Source organism: Protomyctophum bolini (assembly GCF_963924005.1).
Source record: "Protomyctophum bolini genome assembly, chromosome: 11".
Lineage (NCBI taxonomy): Eukaryota > Metazoa > Chordata > Actinopteri > Myctophiformes > Myctophidae > Protomyctophum > Protomyctophum bolini.
In genome coordinates this window covers 2,741,475-2,763,307 of record NC_137872.1, presented here as the reverse complement: position 1 = coordinate 2,763,307, position 21,833 = coordinate 2,741,475, and the positions used below count along the sequence as shown (strand labels likewise).

Genomic DNA, 21,833 nt, shown 5'->3' with positions numbered 1-21,833 from the left:
TATAGGTGTAGGTGTAGGGTTAGAGATATAGGGATAGTAATTTCGGAAACGATGAACCGTCTGACTAATGACACGGCACCATCTCCAGTAGATGGAAGAGTGCAGGGTTGCGGCCCCGGAAAATAGCTGATCTACAAGCTCTCAAAGCGCGTCGCAGCGCGATGCATTTGAGAGCTTGTAGATCTGCTATGATGCGACATATTCCTCTTGACAACGTGCCTTAACCCATTCTGACCTGAGATCAGATTCATACGAGGTTTCCACTGGACACACACTGGTCTGATGAACCCATTCTGACCTGAGATCAGATTCTAAAAATGTCAGTCGTTCTTCGATTTTTCAAAAATGGCAGACCTACAAGCTCGTAGCGCGCCACTCGGTGGCGCGCTATGAGCTTGTAGATCTGCTATTTTTTCAATAGCTAAAGCATAACATGATGCCAACACCAAAATGGGTGCCCGGTCAGAATGGGTTAAAGGGGGCTCTTCACATAGGTTCCGCAGACTGCCTGCTAATTTAAAGAATGTAGCCAAATTATTTACCATGTAAATAGATAGTTCTATACTGTAAGACTGAGTAAACCTACAGTATATCAAACCAAATGCCATAAGACAGTATATATATATATATATATATATATATATATATATATATCAGACTGGAGAATATTTCTCTTTCCTAAGAAGAATAAGCCTAGTCTCCTTGTAAAGTAAATTTGTGTGTTCTTGTGATTGTTTTCATTTTGTGTGAGGTGCATATTTACACTTGCCGTATATTATAGACTGATATATATTTTTAAAAGTTTCACAGATACAGTATGTATATACATATACGTAAATGTAAAAAATTATAATAATAATAATAATAATAATAAAATGTGTGTGAGGTACATATTTATGCTCCAAAGTTACCTACCGTGTCATCTTCTTTATTACCGTTGTCACGACTTACAGACTAATAATATATTCTGATTTTGCATGCTAAAGAACACAAACAGCCAATCTCTGAAGCTGGTAAAAACAGCCGTAGCCAGTAGATGACAAACAACAACTTTTACACTTGCTGAAAATAGCCGATCTACAAGCTCACAAGCTTGTAGATCAGCTATTTTCAGCATGCAACCAAGAGTAAAATGACTTATAGTGGATCTCTTGTCCACTAGTCCCTTCCTAACATTTTAGTCTAGTTTTTATTTGTCAACGAAATTGTCAGTATATTTAGTCTTAGTTTTAGTCATCATAGCTTAGTTTTCATTTAGTTTCCATTCGTTTTTGTCAGTCGACGAACATTTTTCGTCTTAGTTTTAGTCGACGAAAACAACACTGCTGCCTGTGAAGGAAGGCCCCATGTTATGCTGTGCATAATGGACTGAAAATATGTCATTTAAGTCATAGTCCCCTTTTCATATTTTTTCCAACGGTTGTAGCAGTTCAAAGGGCATTCAGGTGAGGTGACTGTATGCTAACATTGCACACCGGCATTGTTCATATACAGTAGTTTACTCATTGATCAAGGCAGCAATCTTAATCTTCATCACTACAGAAATGCAGACCACCACCACATTATAATCAATGTTACCATTGTGAAGGAAACTGCAATATGGTGAGTGAATCAAGTGGTTGATTGTGGCTTGTTACATTTCAATAGATAATGTTTTTATCATGATGTAGGCTACTGTATGATTATTTTTAGTCCTGATTCTGTCAATGAACACTCACATGGCCTATAGCTGCATGCTTCTGTCCTGTCTCATTGGATTCAGATAAAAAGCCTAACTGTTCTACCTGCAGCCACTGACGGATCCTTCAGATCACTGCTGTTGTGTTGGAGAGAGAGGTTTGTGTTGGTGGACGAAAGACCATTTTCTATCTCTGTTCCAGGATTATTCTCAAGCCTCCCCAAGAATCATGGTATGTTTGACTGCCTTGAGCTTTTTTGTTAGCTTAAAGTTAAAGTGCGTGTTTGCATTGTAAAGGCTACTGCATTGATCACAGTGTCTGTCAGATATTATATTAATTACTAAAGAAACTTTACACTGCAATATCCTACTGTATGTGTTTAATATCCTACTGTATGTGTTTTTCAGGAACTTGAATTGAAGAACTTGGCCCTGAAGGCTGGAGACCAGCTGAAAGTGAAGGGACAGATTTTACACGATGCCGACAGGTAAAGCTATATGCAAATAAAATGCACTGAGAAATTATTTACCTAGAAAAGGTTACTTTAAACTCTAAACTCTAAAAAGGATTGTGGTTTGAAGCAGCAATGGTAATATATGAGCCACGTGTAAATTCAGAAGACTATTTGTGAGTTATTAACCCATTCTGACCTGAGATCAGTTTCATACGAGGTTTCCACTAGGACACACACTGGTCTAATTAACCCATTCTGACCTGAGATCAGATTCTAAAAATGTCAGTCGTTCTTCGAATTTTTCAAAAATAGCAGACCTACAAGCTCGTAGCACGCCACCGAGTGGCGCGCTACGAGCTTGTAGATCTGCTATTTTTCAATAGCTAAAGCATAACATGATGCTAACACCAAAATGGGTGCCCGGTCAGAATGGGTTAAAAACGCAAAACAATGAAGTACATTATACGAATACTGGACGACTCACCCCGGTGCTTGCCCGTTTTTCCCCGAATTTTCCCCAGTGAGGGGGATAACTTTGTAATAATATGCTATTGGCTGTTTGTATTCTTTTTGGAAAAATATAAAAATATACTCCTGTGGAAAGGCTATATTATTTTTACTTATATTGACCCTATAAACAATTTAGTATTATTTAGTATATGTAAGGTTTTGCACACTCAAACGGTACCTCGTCAGATAATCCCCCACATATCCTACAACAACTTCTGTGAACAGACTTCACTGTAGTAGCTTTTCATAAATTATATTTGTACTTAGGCTAGTCTGCTGTCATGAAAGTTTATAGTTAGAGAAATTCAAAGTCTCGCCGTCTGCTGTCCAGCCTCTCCCACCCACCCCTCACTGGGGGAAACTCTGGGAGGAAAACAGAAACGGGGCGAGTCTTCTTGTTACCCATTATACTGTTGATGTATATATATATATATATATATATATATATATATATATATATATATATATATATATATATCATTGATTCATGTTCAACACCACCTATTCCTCTTTTCAAATAACTTGAGATTTTCAGATAAATGACACCTTTAATTCAGTTTCAGCATCAACCTGGGCTGGGATGCAGAGGACCTGGCGCTGCACTTCAACCCTCGTTTCCATGACGACCAGGACGGATCAGTGCTCGTGTGCAACTCAATGATGGAAGGATGCTGGGGTGAAGAGGAGAGGCAATACAACCCTTTACAGAGGGGCTCTGAAGTGAAGGTGAGACAATATAGAACAAAAAACATGGCATGGATGCACCTGGGACGTATCCTCAGTGATGTATCCTGAGGTCAACGGGGTTTCGGGTCTCTCAACATCATACCCCTCACTCAGGCGACCCAGCCGGGAGTGATCAAGTCCCGACTTACGTCCCCAGTAGCTACCCTCGATCAGTCCCACTAGGGAAAAACCAGGGGCACACAATCCGTTGGAACTATTCCAGAACTACTCTGCCAGGGCTGGGAGGTACACTTCTGGCACATGGAGGGACTATAGGCTCGGTGGGTTGTCTCCTGTCTGGGCCCCTCCTACGTCTCACCAGGTCCACTCCTGCTCTCACCAGGCCCAGGACCTGTGCGTTGCACCAGAGTCCCAGCACCAGACACTTCATTCAGGAGTGGTGGGCAATGGTTCCGCAGGGTCATGGTACAGCCGTATATTATGGTTACACAGAATGGTGATGTTTTCATCATCGTTATATTAGGCCTATATCCTTCTAGATGTTTGTTTGTTTAAATATGGAGTTCTGTGATTTTTGTACGTTTGTTGTATGTTTTGTATGCGTCTATGGAGTTAACATTACTTTAATTAGACCCCCAGGTGTAATAGAATATTCAAATATGTCTTCCTTGTGTAATTTTGGTTTCTTCCTGAAAGCAAAAAGCCAAAGTCAAAAGGCTCAATCGAAAATACACAATGTTTGTGACATCTAATCCTTAATTCAAATAATGGATACTGAGCTCAATTTGTTGTATTGTCTTATTCTTAATGTTTGTCTTTCTTCTAGATTGTGGTGAAGATGACTGGAGAGACGTTTACAGTGGAGCTCCCTGGTGGAGAGGAGGTTCAGTTCTGTAACTGTGACATCAGGGACGTCATGAGCTACGTCAGCGTGAAAGGAGACTTCAGACTCAAATCTTTCAAAATCTGCTAGGATAGATTAACTACTTCCAACCATGTCTAAAGCCCACTGTTTGATTTCTGTATTATAATGACTAGAATTTCGCCCACATGGGCTTACAGGACACACCATATCATTGCATTCAATATTGCATTGTGTACAATAAACAGATATGTTTTGTTGATATTCCCTTTTTTTTTTTTTACACAAACAAAACATTCTGCCTTATTTCCCACGCCCTGCATAAAAAGTCTGCCAAAGCAAAAGTACCTTTCCTAAAACATAATTCCAGTTTTTCATAGTCCTCCAACCAGAAAAAGTCTGCACAGATGGTTGTCATTTTACAAAATAATACATGTGTTAATGCTTCATATAATGGGCAGTAAAACAAAAGATGATAGATTGAACAGGCAACTAATGTAGTGATTGATTAATTGAATGGGCCTGAATAGATCTGTGTAGGCTGCAACAATTGGCGTGCTTTGCGTAAATGGCCGTCGTGAGGTTCACTGTTCCTTTTTAGATGGACATTCCACAGCGCCAGCGCCATGGGGGAGGGTGGAGGGGCACACACACACACACACACACTGGGGCCAGCGTGTAGGCATAGTCTACTGTAGTAAATATAGGCGACTAATAATGTGCATGGAATGGATAGTGCATGAGTGTGCAGGTTCAGCGTACACGCGCAATTGCGATGTATGGATAAATTAAATGATTAAGCACGCAACATTGAGAAGCATGCAACATGCTGTGTGATTACCTGTTTCGGTTCGCGACACACACACAGGGCGATGTATGGATAAATCAAACGAACGATTAAGCAAGCAACATTGAGAAGGATGCAACATGCTGTGTGATTTACCTGTTTGGGTTTGTTTTGCGCGACTGGCTCGCAAATGTTTGGAGGCACGCGTGTATTGAGAAAGTGCGCTGCGTTTTTTTTTTTTTTCAAATCCTCAAAAATGATGAAAAACGGCGTGCCATAGTATGCCGTACGATATGGGCTATAGCCCACGGTCCAAAATGATGAGAAACGAGGCTAACTTTTTTTTTCAAAATTTCAAAAAACATGAGCTATAACCCACCGTTTTTTTCATTTTTCATTTTTTTCAAATCCTCAAAAATGATGAAAAACGGCGTGCCATAGTATGCCGTATGATATGGGCTATAGCCCACGGTCCAAAATGATGAGAAACGAGGCTAACTTTTTTTTTCAAAAATTCAAAAAACATGGGCTATAACCCACCGTTTTTTTCATTTTTCATTTTTTTCAAATCCTCAAAAATGATGAAAAACGGCGTGCCATAGTATGCCGTACGATATGGGCTATAGCCCCCGGTCCAAAATGATGAGAAACGAGGCTAACTTTTTTTTTCAAAATTTCAAAAAACATGGGCTATAACCCACCGTTTTTTTCATTTTTCATTTTTTTCAAATCCTCAAAAATGATGAAAAACGGCGTGCCATAGTATGCCGTACGATATGGGCTATAGCCCACGGTCCAAAATGATGAGAAACGAGGCTAACATTTTTTTTCAAAATTTCAAAAACATGGGCTATAACCCACCGTTTTTTTCATTTTTCATTTTTTTCAAATCCTCAAAAATGATGAAAAACGGCGTGCCATAGTATGCCGTACGATATGGGCTATAGCCCACGGTCCAAAATGATGAGAAACGAGGCTAACTTTTTTTTTCAAAATTTCAAAAAACATGGGCTATAACCCACCGTTTTTTTCATTTTTCATTTTTTTCAAATCCTCAAAAATGATGAAAAACGGCGTGCCATAGTATGCCGTACGATATGGGCTATAGCCCACGGTCCAAAATGATGAGAAACGAGGCTAACTTTTTTTTTCAAAATTTCAAAAAACATGGGCTATAACCCACCGTTTTTTTCATTTTTCATTTTTTTCAAATCCTCAAAAATGATGAAAAACGGCGTGCCATAGTATGCCGTACGATATGGGCTATAGCCCACGGTCCAAAATGATGAGAAACGAGGCTAACTTTTTTTTTCAAAATTTCAAAAAACATGGGCTATAACCCACCGTTTTTTTCATTTTTCATTTTTTTCAAATCCTCAAAAATGATGAAAAACGGCGTGCCATAGTATGCCGTACGATATGGGCTATAGCCCACGGTCCAAAATGATGAGAAACGAGGCTAACTTTTTTTTTCAAAATTTCAAAAAACATGGGCTATAACCCACCGTTTTTTTCATTTTTCATTTTTTTCAAATCCTCAAAAATGATGAAAAACGGCGTGCCATAGTATGCCGTACGATATGGGCTATAGCCCACGGTCCAAAATGATGAGAAACGAGGCTAACTTTTTTTTTCAAAATTTCAAAAAACATGGGCTATAACCCACCGTTTTTTTCATTTTTCATTTTTTTCAAATCCTCAAAAATGATACGATATGGGCTATAGCCCATCGTACGGCATACTATGGCACGCCGTTTTTCATCATTTTTGAGGATTTGAAAAAAATGAAAAATGAAAAAAACGGTGGGTTATAGCCCATGTTTTTTGAAATTTTGAAAAAAAAAGTTAGCCTCGTTTCTCATCATTTTGGACCGTGGGCTATAGCCCATATCGTACGGCATACTATGGCACGCCGTTTTTCATCATTTTTGAGGATTTGAAAAAAATGAAAATTGAAAAAAACGGTGGGTTATAGCCCATGTTTTTTGAAATTTTGAAAAAAAAAGTTAGCCTCGTTTCTCATCATTTTGGACCGTGGGCTATAGCCCATATCGTACGGCATACTATGGCACGCCGTTTTTCATCATTTTTGAGGATTTGAAAAAAATGAAAAATGAAAAAAACGGTGGGTTATAGCCCATGTTTTTTGAAATTTTGAAAAAAAAAAGTTAGCCTCGTTTCTCATCATTTTGGACCGTGGGCTATAGCCCATATCGTACGGCATACTATGGCACGCCGTTTTTCATCATTTTTGAGGATTTGAAAAAAATGAAAAATGAAAAAAACGGTGGGTTATAGCCCATGTTTTTTGAAATTTTGAAAAAAAAAGTTAGCCTCGTTTCTCATCATTTTGGACCGTGGGTTATAGCCCATATCATACGGCATACTATGGCACGCCGCTTTTCATCATTTTTGAGGATTTGAAAAAAATTAAAAATGAAAAAAACGGTGGGTTATAGCCCATGTTTTTTGAAATTTTGAAAAAAAAAGTTAGCCTCGTTTCTCATCATTTTGGACCGTGGGTTATAGCCCATATCGTACGGCATACTATGGCACGCCGTTTTTCATCATTTTTGAGGATTTGAAAAAAATGAAAAATGAAAAAAACGGTGGGTTATAGCCCATGTTTTTTGAAATTTTGAAAAAAAAAGTTAGCCTCGTTTCTCATCATTTTGGACCGTGGGTTATAGCCCATATCGTACGGCATACTATGGCACGCCGTTTTTCATCATTTTTGAGGATTTGAAAAAAATGAAAAATGAAAAAAACGGTGGGTTATAGCCCATGTTTTTTGAAAATTTAAAAAAAAAAGTTAGCCTCGTTTCTCATCATTTTGGACCGTGGGCTATAGCCCATATCGTACGGCATACTATGGCACGCCGTTTTTCATCATTTTTGAGGATTTGAAAAAAATGAAAAATGAAAAAAACGGTGGGTTATAGCCCATGTTTTTTGAAATTTTGAAAAAAAAAGTTAGCCTCGTTTCTCATCATTTTGGACCGTGGGCTATAGCCCATATCGTACGGCATACTATGGCACGCCGTTTTTCATCATTTTTGAGGATTTGAAAAAAATTAAAAATTAAAAAAAACGGTGGGTTATAGCCCATGTTTTTTGAAATTTTGAAAAAAAAAGTTAGCCTCGTTTCTCATCATTTTGGACCGTGGGCTATAGCCCATATCGTACGGCATACTATGGCACGCCGTTTTTCATCATTTTTGAGGATTTGAAAAAAATGAAAAATGAAAAAAACGGTGGGTTATAGCCCATGTTTTTTGAAATTTTGAAAAAAAAAGTTAGCCTCGTTTCTCATCATTTTGGACCGTGGGCTATAGCCCATATCGTACGGCATACTATGGCACGCCGTTTTTCATCATTTTTGAGGATTTGAAAAAAATGAAAAATGAAAAAAACGGTGGGTTATAGCCCATGTTTTTTGAAATTTTGAAAAAAAAAGTTAGCCTCGTTTCTCATCATTTTGGACCGTGGGCTATAGCCCATAATATCGTACGGCATACTATGGCACGCCGTTTTTCATCATTTTTGAGGATTTGAAAAAAATGAAAAATGAAAAAAACGGTGGGTTATAGCCCATGTTTTTTTAAATTAAAAAAAAAAGTTAGCCTCGTTTCTCATCATTTTGGACCGTGGGCTATAGCTCATATCGTACGGCATACTATGGCACGCCGTTTTTCATCATTTTTGAGGATTTGAAAAAAATGAAAAATGAAAAAAACGGTGGGTTATAGCCCATGTTTTTTGAAATTTTGAAAAAAAAAGTTAGCCTCGTTTCTCATCATTTTGGACCGTGGGCTATAGCCCATATCGTACGGCATACTATGGCACGCCGTTTTTCATCATTTTTGAGGATTTGAAAAAAATGAAAAATGAAAAAAACGGTGGGTTATAGCCCATGTTTTTTGAAATTTTGAAAAAAAAAGTTAGCCTCGTTTCTCATCATTTTGGACCGTGGGCTATAGCCCATATCGTACGGCATACTATGGCACGCCGTTTTTCATCATTTTTGAGGATTTGAAAAAAATGAAAAATGAAAAAAACGGTGGGTTATAGCCCATGTTTTTTGAAATTTTGAAAAAAAAAGTTAGCCTCGTTTCTCATCATTTTGGACCGTGGGCTATAGCCCATATCGTACGGCATACCAAGGCACGCCGTTTTTCATCATTTTTGAGGATTTGAAAAAAATGAAAAATGAAAAAACGGTGGGTTATAGCCCATGTTTTTTGAAATTTTGAAAAAAAAAGTTAGCCTCGTTTCTCATCATTTTGGACCGTGGGCTATAGCCCATATCGTACGGCATACTATGGCACGCCGTTTTTCATCATTTTTGAGGATTTGAAAAAAATGAAAAATGAAAAAAACGGTGGGTTATAGCCCATGTTTTTTGAAATTTTGAAAAAAAAAGTTAGCCTCGTTTCTCATCATTTTGGACCGTGGGCTATAGCCCATATCGTACGGCATACTATGGCACGCCGTTTTTCATCATTTTTGAGGATTTGAAAAAAATGAAAAATGAAAAAAACGGTGGGTTATAGCCCATGTTTTTTGAAATTTTGAAAAAAAAAAGTTATCCTCGTTTCTCATCATTTTGGACCGTGGGCTATAGCCCATATCGTACGGCATACTATGGCACGCCGTTTTTCATCATTTTTGACGATTTGAAAAAAATGAAAAATGAAAAAAACGGTGGGTTATAGCCCATGTTTTTTGAAATTTTGAAAAAAAAAGTTAGCCTCGTTTCTCATCATTTTGGACCGTGGGCTATAGCTCATATCGTACGGCATACTATGGCACGCCGTTTTTCATCATTTTTGAGGATTTGAAAAAAATTAAAAATGAAAAAAACGGTGGGTTATAGCCCATGTTTTTTGAAATTTTGAAAAAAAAAGTTAGCCTCGTTTCTCATCATTTTGGACCGTGGGCTATAGCCCATATCGTACGGCATACTATGGCACGCCGTTTTTCATCATTTTTGAGGATTTGAAAAAAATGAAAATTGAAAAAAACGGTGGGTTATAGCCCATGTTTTTTGAAATTTTGAAAAAAAAAGTTAGCCTCGTTTCTCATCATTTTGGACCGTGGGCTATAGCCCATATCGTACGGCATACCAAGGCACGCCGTTTTTCATCATTTTTGAGGATTTGAAAAAAATGAAAAATGAAAAAAACGGTGGGTTATAGCCCATGTTTTTTGAAATTTTGAAAAAAAAAGTTAGCCTCGTTTCTCATCATTTTGGACCGTGGGCTATAGCCCATATCGTACGGCATACTATGGCACGCCGTTTTTCATCATTTTTGAGGATTTGAAAAAAATGAAAAATGAAAAAAACGGTGGGTTATAGCCCATGTTTTTTGAAATTTTGAAAAAAAAAGTTAGCCTCGTTTCTCATCATTTTGGACCGTGGGCTATAGCCCATATCGTACGGCATACTATGGCACGCCGTTTTTCATCATTTTTGAGGATTTGAAAAAAATGAAAAATGAAAAAAACGGTGGGTTATAGCCCATGTTTTTTGAAATTTTGAAAAAAAAAAGTTATCCTCGTTTCTCATCATTTTGGACCGTGGGCTATAGCCCATATCGTACGGCATACTATGGCACGCCGTTTTTCATCATTTTTGAGGATTTGAAAAAAATGAAAAATGAAAAAAACGGTGGGTTATAGCCCATGTTTTTTGAAATTTTGAAAAAAAAAGTTAGCCTCGTTTCTCATCATTTTGGACCGTGGGCTATAGCCCATATCGTACGGCATACTATGGCATGCCGTTTTTCATCATTTTTGAGGATTTGAAAAAAATGAAAAATGAAAAAAACGGTGGGTTATAGCCCATGTTTTTTGAAATTTTGAAAAAAAAAGTTAGCCTCGTTTCTCATCATTTTGGACCGTGGGCTATAGCCCATATCGTACGGCATACTATGGCACGCCGTTTTTCATCATTTTTGAGGATTTGAAAAAAATGAAAAATGAAAAAAACGGTGGGTTATAGCCCATGTTTTTTGAAATTTTGAAAAAAAAAGTTAGCCTCGTTTCTCATCATTTTGGACCGTGGGCTATAGCCCATATCGTACGGCATACTATGGCACGCCGTTTTTCATCATTTTTGAGGATTTGAAAAAAATGAAAAATGAAAAAAACGGTGGGTTATAGCCCATGTTTTTTGAAATTTTGAAAAAAAAAGTTAGCCTCGTTTCTCATCATTTTGGACCGTGGGCTATAGCCCATATCGTACGGCATACTATGGCATGCCGTTTTTCATCATTTTTGAGGATTTGAAAAAAATGAAAAATGAAAAAAACGGTGGGTTATAGCCCATGTTTTTTGAAATTTTGAAAAAAAAAGTTAGCCTCGTTTCTCATCATTTTGGACCGTGGGCTATAGCCCATATCGTACGGCATACTATGGCACGCCGTTTTTCATCATTTTTGAGGATTTGAAAAAAATGAAAAATGAAAAAAACGGTGGGTTATAGCCCATGTTTTTTGAAATTTTGAAAAAAAAAGTTAGCCTCGTTTCAAATCATTTTCGACCGTGGGCTATAGCCCATATCGTACGGCATACTATGGCACGCCGTTTTTCATCATTTTTGAGGATTTGAAAAAAATGAAAAATGAAAAAAACGGTGGGTTATAGCCCATGTTTTTTGAAATTTTGAAAAAAAAAGTTAGCCTCGTTTCTCATCATTTTGGACCGTGGGCTATAGCCCATATCGTACGGCATACTATGGCACGCCGTTTTTCATCATTTTTGAGGATTTGAAAAAAATGAAAAATGAAAAAAACGGTGGGTTATAGCCCATGTTTTTTGAAATTTTGAAAAAAAAAGTTAGCCTCGTTTCAAATCATTTTCGACCGTGGGCTATAGCCCATATCGTACGGCATACTATGGCACGCCGTTTTTCATCATTTTTGAGGATTTGAAAAAAATGAAAAATGAAAAAAACGGTGGGTTATAGCCCATGTTTTTTGAAATTTTGAAAAAAAAAGTTAGCCTCGTTTCTCATCATTTTGGACCGTGGGCTATAGCCCATATCGTACGGCATACTATGGCACGCCGTTTTTCATCATTTTTGAGGATTTGAAAAAAATGAAAAATGAAAAAAACGGTGGGTTATAGCCCATGTTTTTTGAAATTTTGAAAAAAAAGTTAGCCTCGTTTCAAATCATTTTCGACCGTGGGCTATAGCCCATATCGTACGGCATACTATGGCACGCCGTTTTTCATCATTTTTGAGGATTTGAAAAAAATGAAAAATGAAAAAAACGGTGGGTTATAGCCCATGTTTTTGAAATTTTGAAAAAAAAAGTTAGCCTCGTTTCTCATCATTTTGGACCGTGGGCTATAGCCCATATCGTACGGCATACTATGGCACGCCGTTTTTCATCATTTTTGAGGATTTGAAAAAAATGAAAAATGAAAAAAACGGTGGGTTATAGCCCATGTTTTTTGAAATTTGAAAAAAAAGTTAGCCTCGTTTCTCATCATTTTGGACCGTGGGCTATAGCCCATATCGTACGGCATACTATGGCACGCCGTTTTTCATCATTTTTGAGGATTTGAAAAAAATGAAAAATGAAAAAAACGGTGGGTTATAGCCCATGTTTTTTGAAATTTTGAAAAAAAAAGTTAGCCTCGTTTCAAATCATTTTCGACCGTGGGCTATAGCCCATATCGTACGGCATACTATGGCACGCCGTTTTTCATCATTTTTGAGGATTTGAAAAAAATGAAAAATGAAAAAAACGGTGGGTTATAGCCCATGTTTTTTGAAATTTTGAAAAAAAAAGTTAGCCTCGTTTCTCATCATTTTGGACCGTGGGCTATAGCCCATATCGTACGGCATACTATGGCACGCCGTTTTTCATCATTTTTGAGGATTTGAAAAAAATGAAAAATGAAAAAAACGGTGGGTTATAGCCCATGTTTTTTGAAATTTTGAAAAAAAAAGTTAGCCTCGTTTCTCATCATTTTCGACCGTGGGCTATAGCCCATATCGTACGGCATACTATGGCACGCCGTTTTTCATCATTTTTGAGGATTTGAAAAAAATGAAAAATGAAAAAAACGGTGGGTTATAGCCCATGTTTTTTGAAATTTTGAAAAAAAAAGTTAGCCTCGTTTCTCATCATTTTGGACCGTGGGCTATAGCCCATATCGTACGGCATACTATGGCACGCCGTTTTTCATCATTTTTGAGGATTTGAAAAAAATGAAAAATGAAAAAAACGGTGGGTTATAGCCCATGTTTTTTGAAATTTTGAAAAAAAAAGTTAGCCTCGTTTCAAATCATTTTCGACCGTGGGCTATAGCCCATATCGTACGGCATACTATGGCACGCCGTTTTTCATCATTTTTGAGGATTTGAAAAAAATGAAAAATGAAAAAAACGGTGGGTTATAGCCCATGTTTTTTGAAATTTTGAAAAAAAAAGTTAGCCTCGTTTCTCATCATTTTGGACCGTGGGCTATAGCCCATATCGTACGGCATACTATGGCACGCCGTTTTTCATCATTTTTGAGGATTTGAAAAAAATGAAAAATGAAAAAAACGGTGGGTTATAGCCCATGTTTTTTGAAATTTTGAAAAAAAAAGTTAGCCTCGTTTCTCATCATTTTGGACCGTGGGCTATAGCCCATATCGTACGGCATACTATGGCATGCCGTTTTTCATCATTTTTGAGGATTTGAAAAAAATGAAAAATGAAAAAAACGGTGGGTTATAGCCCATGTTTTTTGAAATTTTGAAAAAAAAAGTTAGCCTCGTTTCTCATCATTTTGGACCGTGGGCTATAGCCCATATCGTACGGCATACTATGGCACGCCGTTTTTCATCATTTTTGAGGATTTGAAAAAAATGAAAAATGAAAAAAACGGTGGGTTATAGCCCATGTTTTTTGAAATTTTGAAAAAAAAAGTTAGCCTCGTTTCTCATCATTTTGGACCGTGGGCTATAGCCCATATCGTACGGCATACTATGGCACGCCGTTTTTCATCATTTTTGAGGATTTGAAAAAAATGAAAAATGAAAAAAACGGTGGGTTATAGCCCATGTTTTTTGAAATTTTGAAAAAAAAAGTTAGCCTCGTTTCAAATCATTTTCGACCGTGGGCTATAGCCCATATCGTACGGCATACTATGGCACGCCGTTTTTCATCATTTTTGAGGATTTGAAAAAAATGAAAAATGAAAAAAACGGTGGGTTATAGCCCATGTTTTTTGAAATTTTGAAAAAAAAAGTTAGCCTCGTTTCTCATCATTTTGGACCGTGGGCTATAGCCCATATCGTACGGCATACTATGGCACGCCGTTTTTCATCATTTTTGAGGATTTGAAAAAAATGAAAAATGAAAAAAACGGTGGGTTATAGCCCATGTTTTTTGAAATTTTGAAAAAAAAAGTTAGCCTCGTTTCTCATCATTTTGGACCGTGGGCTATAGCCCATATCGTACGGCATACTATGGCACGCCGTTTTTCATCATTTTTGAGGATTTGAAAAAAATGAAAAATGAAAAAAACGGTGGGTTATAGCCCATGTTTTTTGAAATTTTGAAAAAAAAAGTTTGCCTCGTTTCTCATCATTTTGGACCGTGGGCTATAGCCCATATCGTACGGCATACCAAGGCACGCCGTTTTTCATCATTTTTGAGGATTTGAAAAAAATGAAAAATGAAAAAAACGGTGGGTTATAGCCCATGTTTTTTGAAATTTTGAAAAAAAAAGTTAGCCTCGTTTCTCATCATTTTGGACCGTGGGCTATAGCCCATATCGTACGGCATACTATGGCACGCCGTTTTTCATCATTTTTGAGGATTTGAAAAAATGAAAAATGAAAAAAACGGTGGGTTATAGCCCATGTTTTTTGAAATTTTGAAAAAAAAAGTTAGCCTCGTTTCTCATCATTTTGGACCGTGGGATATAGCCCATATCGTACGGCATACTATGGCACGCCGTTTTTCATCATTTTTGAGGATTTGAAAAAAATGAAAAATGAAAAAAACGGTGGGTTATAGCCCATGTTTTTTGAAATTTTGAAAAAAAAAAGTTATCCTCGTTTCTCATCATTTTGGACCGTGGGCTATAGCCCATATCGTACGGCATACTATGGCACGCCGTTTTTCATCATTTTTGAGGATTTGAAAAAAATGAAAAATGAAAAAAACGGTGGGTTATAGCCCATGTTTTTTGAAATTTTGAAAAAAAAAGTTAGCCTCGTTTCTCATCATTTTGGACCGTGGGCTATAGCCCATATCGTACGGCATACTATGGCACGCCGTTTTTCATCATTTTTGAGGATTTGAAAAAAATTAAAAATAAAAAAACGGTGGGTTATAGCCCATGTTTTTTGAAATTTTGAAAAAAAAAGTTAGCCTCGTTTCTCATCATTTTGGACCGTGGGCTATAGCCCATATCGTACGGCATACTATGGCACGCCGTTTTTCATCATTTTTGAGGATTTGAAAAAAATGAAAAATGAAAAAAACGGTGGGTTATAGCCCATGTTTTTTGAAATTTTGAAAAAAAAAAGTTATCCTCGTTTCTCATCATTTTGGACCGTGGGCTATAGCCCATATCGTACGGCATACTATGGCACGCCGTTTTTCATCATTTTTGAGGATTTGAAAAAAATGAAAAATGAAAAAAACGGTGGGTTATAGCCCATGTTTTTTGAAAATTTGAAAAAAAAAGTTAGCCTCGTTTCTCATCATTTTGGACCGTGGGCTATAGCCCATATCGTACGGCATACTATGGCACGCCGTTTTTCATCATTTTTGAGGATTTGAAAAAAATGAAAAATGAAAAAAACGGTGGGTTATAGCCCATGTTTTTTGAAATTTTGAAAAAAAAAGTTAGCCTCGTTTCTCATCATTTTGGACCGTGGGCTATAGCCCATATCGTACGGCATACTATGGCACGCCGTTTTTCATCATTTTTGAGGATTTGAAAAAAATGAAAAATGAAAAAAACGGTGGGTTATAGCCCATGTTTTTTGAAATTTTGAAAAAAAAGTTAGCCTCGTTTCTCATCATTTTGGACCGTGGGCTATAGCCCATATCGTACGGCATACCAAGGCACGCCGTTTTTCATCATTTTGAGGATTTGAAAAAAATGAAAAATGAAAAAAAACGGTGGGTTATAGCCCATGTTTTTTGAAATTTTGAAAAAAAAGTTAGCCTCGTTTCTCATCATTTTGGACCGTGGGCTATAGCCCATATCGTACGGCATACTATGGCACGCCGTTTTTCATCATTTTTGAGGATTTGAAAAAATGAAAAATGAAAAAAACGGTGGGTTATAGCCCATGTTTTTTGAAATTTTGAAAAAAAAAGTTAGCCTCGTTTCTCATCATTTTGGACCGTGGGATATAGCCCATATCGTACGGCATACTATGGCACGCCGTTTTTCATCATTTTTGAGGATTTGAAAAAAATGAAAAATGAAAAAAACGGTGGGTTATAGCCCATGTTTTTTGAAATTTGAAAAAAAAAAGTTATCCTCGTTTCTCATCATTTTGGACCGTGGGCTATAGCCCATATCGTACGGCATACTATGGCACGCCGTTTTTCATCATTTTTGAGGATTTGAAAAAAATGAAAATGAAAAAAACGGTGGGCCCATGTTTTTTGAAATTTTGAAAAAAAAAGTTAGCCTCGTTTCTCATCATTTTGGACCGTGGGCTATAGCCCATATCGTACGGCATACTATGGCACGCCGTTTTTCATCATTTTTGAGGATTTGAAAAAAATTAAAATTAAAAAAAACGGTGGGTTATAGCCCATGTTTTTTGAAATTTTGAAAAAAAAAGTTAGCCTCGTTTCTCATCATTTTGGACCGTGGGCTATAGCCCATATCGTACGGCATACTATGGCACGCCGTTTTTCATCATTTTTGAGGATTTGAAAAAAATGAAAAATGAAAAAAACGGTGGGTTATAGCCCATGTTTTTTGAAATTTTGAAAAAAAAAAGTTATCCTCGTTTCTCATCATTTTGGACCGTGGGCTATAGCCCATATCGTACGGCATACTATGGCACGCCGTTTTTCATCATTTTTGAGGATTTGAAAAAAATGAAAAATGAAAAAAACGGTGGGTTATAGCCCATGTTTTTTGAAATTTGAAAAAAAAAGTTAGCCTCGTTTCTCATCATTTTGGACCGTGGGCTATAGCCCATATCGTACGGCATACTATGGCACGCCGTTTTTCATCATTTTTGAGGATTTGAAAAAAATGAAAAATGAAAAAAACGGTGGGTTATAGCCCATGTTTTTTGAAATTTTGAAAAAAAAAGTTAGCCTCGTTTCTCATCATTTTGGACCGTGGGCTATAGCCCATATCGTACGGCATACTATGGCACGCCGTTTTTCATCATTTTTGAGGATTTGAAAAAAATTAAAAATTAAAAAAAACGGTGGGTTATAGCCCATGTTTTTTGAAATTTTGAAAAAAAAAGTTAGCCTCGTTTCTCATCATTTTGGACCGTGGGCTATAGCCCATATCGTACGGCATACTATGGCACGCCGTTTTTCATCATTTTTGAGGATTTGAAAAAAATGAAAAATGAAAAAAACGGTGGGTTATAGCCCATGTTTTTTGAAATTTTGAAAAAAAAAGTTAGCCTCGTTTCTCATCATTTTGGACCGTGGGCTATAGCCCATATCGTACGGCATACTATGGCACGCCGTTTTTCATCATTTTTGAGGATTTGAAAAAAATGAAAAATGAAAAAAACGGTGGGTTATAGCCCATGTTTTTTGAAATTTTGAAAAAAAAAGTTAGCCTCGTTTCTCATCATTTTGGACCGTGGGCTATAGCCCATATATCGTACGGCATACTATGGCACGCCGTTTTTCATCATTTTTGAGGATTTGAAAAAAATGAAAAATGAAAAAAACGGTGGGTTATAGCCCATGTTTTTTGAAATTTAAAAAAAAAAGTTAGCCTCGTTTCTCATCATTTTGGACCGTGGGCTATAGCCCATATCGTACGGCATACTATGGCACGCCGTTTTTCATCATTTTTGAGGATTTGAAAAAAATGAAAAATGAAAAAAACGGTGGGTTATAGCCCATGTTTTTTGAAATTTTGAAAAAAAAAGTTAGCCTCGTTTCTCATCATTTTGGACCGTGGGCTATAGCCCATATCGTACGGCATACTATGGCACGCCGTTTTTCATCATTTTTGAGGATTTGAAAAAATGAAAAATGAAAAAAACGGTGGGTTATAGCCCATGGTTTTTGAAATTTTGAAAAAAAAAGTTAGCCTCGTTTCTCATCATTTTGGACCGTGGGCTATAGCCCATATCGTACGGCATACTATGGCACGCCGTTTTTCATCATTTTTGAGGATTTGAAAAAAATGAAAAATGAAAAAAACGGTGGGTTATAGCCCATGGTTTTTGAAATTTTGAAAAAAAAAGTTAGCCTCGTTTCTCATCATTTTGGACCGTGGGCTATAGCCCATATCGTACGGCATACTATGGCACGCCGTTTTTCATCATTTTTGAGGATTTGAAAAAAATGAAAAATGAAAAAAACGGTGGGTTCTTTTTTGAAATTTTGAAAAAAAAAGTTAGCCTCGTTTCTCATCATTTTGGACCGTGGGCTATAGCCCATATCGTACGGCATACTATGGCACGCCGTTTTTCATCATTTTTGAGGATTTGAAAAAAATGAAAAATGAAAAAAACGGTGGGTTATAGCCCATGTTTTTTGAAATTTTGAAAAAAAAAGTTAGCCTCGTTTCTCATCATTTTGGACCGTGGGCTATAGCCCATATCGTACGGCATACTATGGCACGCCGTTTTTCATCATTTTTGAGGATTTGAAAAAAATGAAAAATGAAAAAAACGGTGGGTTATAGCCCATGTTTTTTGAAATTTTGAAAAAAAAAGTTAGCCTCGTTTCTCATCATTTTGGACCGTGGGCTATAGCCCATATCGTACGGCATACTATGGCACGCCGTTTTTCATCATTTTTGAGGATTTGAAAAAAATTAAAAATTAAAAAAAACGGTGGGTTATAGCCCATGTTTTTTGAAATTTTGAAAAAAAAAGTTAGCCTCGTTTCTCATCATTTTGGACCGTGGGCTATAGCCCATATCGTACGGCATACTATGGCACGCCGTTTTTCATCATTTTTGAGGATTTGAAAAAAATGAAAAATGAAAAAAACGGTGGGTTATAGCCCATGTTTTTTGAAATTTTGAAAAAAAAAAAGTTATCCTCGTTTCTCATCATTTTGGACCGTGGGCTATAGCCCATATCGTACGGCATACTATGGCACGCCGTTTTTCATCATTTTTGAGGATTTGAAAAAAATGAAAAATGAAAAAAACGGTGGGTTATAGCCCATGTTTTTTGAAAATTTGAAAAAAAAAGTTAGCCTCGTTTCTCATCATTTTGGACCGTGGGCTATAGCCCATATCGTACGGCATACTATGGCACGCCGTTTTTCATCATTTTTGAGGATTTGAAAAAAATGAAAAATGAAAAAAACGGTGGGTTATAGCCCATGTTTTTTGAAATTTTGAAAAAAAAAGTTAGCCTCGTTTCTCATCATTTTGGACCGTGGGCTATAGCCCATATCGTACGGCATACTATGGCACGCCGTTTTTCATCATTTTTGAGGATTTGAAAAAAATTAAAAATTAAAAAAAACGGTGGGTTATAGCCCATGTTTTTTGAAATTTTGAAAAAAAAAGTTAGCCTCGTTTCTCATCATTTTGGACCGTGGGCTATAGCCCATATCGTACGGCATACTATGGCACGCCGTTTTTCATCATTTTTGAGGATTTGAAAAAAATGAAAAATGAAAAAAACGGTGGGTTATAGCCCATGTTTTTTGAAATTTTGAAAAAAAAAGTTAGCCTCGTTTCTCATCATTTTGGACCGTGGGCTATAGCCCATATCGTACGGCATACTATGGCACGCCGTTTTTCATCATTTTTGAGGATTTGAAAAAAATGAAAAATGAAAAAAACGGTGGGTTATAGCCCATGTTTTTTGAAATTTTGAAAAAAAAAGTTAGCCTCGTTTCTCATCATTTTGGACCGTGGGCTATAGCCCATAATATCGTACGGCATACTATGGCACGCCGTTTTTCATCATTTTTGAGGATTTGAAAAAATGAAAAATGAAAAAAACGGTGGGTTATAGCCCATGTTTTTTGAAATTAAAAAAAAAAGTTAGCCTCGTTTCTCATCATTTTGGACCGTGGGCTATAGCCCATATCGTACGGCATACTATGGCACGCCGTTTTTCATCATTTTTGAGGATTTGAAAAAAATGAAAAATGAAAAAAACGGTGGGTTATAGCCCATGTTTTTTGAAATTTTGAAAAAAAAAGTTAGCCTCGTTTCTCATCATTTTGGACCGTGGGCTATAGCCCATATCGTACGGCATACTATGGCACGCGTTTTTCATCATTTTTGAGGATTTGAAAAAATTGAAAAATGAAAAAAACGGTGGGTTATAGCCCATGGTTTTTGAAATTTTGAAAAAAAAAGTTAGCCTCGTTTCTCATCATTTTGGACCGTGGGCTATAGCCCATATCGTACGGCATACTATGGCACGCCGTTTTTCATCATTTTTGAGGATTTGAAAAAAATGAAAAATGAAAAAAACGGTGGGTTATAGCCCATGGTTTTTGAAATTTTGAAAAAAAAAGTTAGCCTCGTTTCTCATCATTTTGGACCGTGGGCTATAGCCCATATCGTACGGCATACTATGGCACGCCGTTTTTCATCATTTTTGAGGATTTGAAAAAAATGAAAAATGAAAAAAACGGTGGGTTTTTTTTGAAATTTTGAAAAAAAAAGTTAGCCTCGTTTCTCATCATTTTGGACCGTGGGCTATAGCCCATATCGTACGGCATACTATGGCACGCCGTTTTTCATCATTTTTGAGGATTTGAAAAAAATGAAAAATGAAAAAAACGGTGGGTTATAGCCCATGTTTTTTGAAATTTTGAAAAAAAAAGTTAGCCTCGTTTCTCATCATTTTGGACCGTGGGCTATAGCCCATATCGTACGGCATACTATGGCACGCCGTTTTTCATCATTTTTGAGGATTTGAAAAAAATGAAAAATGAAAAAAACGGTGGGTTATAGCCCATGTTTTTTGAAATTTTGAAAAAAAAAGTTAGCCTCGTTTCTCATCATTTTGGACCGTGGGCTATAGCCCATATCGTACGGCATACTATGGCACGCCGTTTTTCATCATTTTTGAGGATTTGAAAAAAATTAAAAATTAAAAAAACGGTGGGTTATAGCCCATGTTTTTTGAAATTTTGAAAAAAAAAGTTAGCCTCGTTTCTCATCATTTTGGACCGTGGGCTATAGCCCATATCGTACGGCATACTATGGCACGCCGTTTTTCATCATTTTTGAGGATTTGAAAAAAATGAAAAATGAAAAAAACGGTGGGTTATAGCCCATGTTTTTTGAAATTTTGAAAAAAAAAAGTTATCCTCGTTTCTCATCATTTTGGACCGTGGGCTATAGCCCATATCGTACGGCATACTATGGCACGCCGTTTTTCATCATTTTTGAGGATTTGAAAAAAATGAAAAATGAAAAAAACGGTGGGTTATAGCCCATGTTTTTTGAAAATTTGAAAAAAAAAGTTAGCCTCGTTTCTCATCATTTTGGACCGTGGGCTATAGCCCATATCGTACGGCATACTATGGCACGCCGTTTTTCATCATTTTTGAGGATTTGAAAAAAATGAAAAATGAAAAAAACGGTGGGTTATAGCCCATGTTTTTTGAAATTTTGAAAAAAAAAGTTAGCCTCGTTTCTCATCATTTTGGACCGTGGGCTATAGCCCATATCGTACGGCATACTA

General features: G+C 36.8%; 1 protein-coding gene across 1 annotated transcript; it reads left to right on the top strand.

Annotated features, from left to right (window-relative positions):
• Positions 1–977: 977 nt before the first annotated feature.
• LOC308324411 (galectin-1-like) lies at positions 978–4,303 on the top strand (the record flags this gene model as incomplete). The annotated part of the gene is made up of 4 exons (XM_080776457.1): positions 978–1,013; positions 2,087–2,166; positions 3,201–3,369; positions 4,157–4,303. 4 exons carry the CDS (start codon positions 978–980, stop codon positions 4,301–4,303), a joined length of 432 nt encoding a protein of 143 aa, XP_080632583.1.
• Between the last annotated feature and the right edge of the window lie 17,530 nt (positions 4,304–21,833).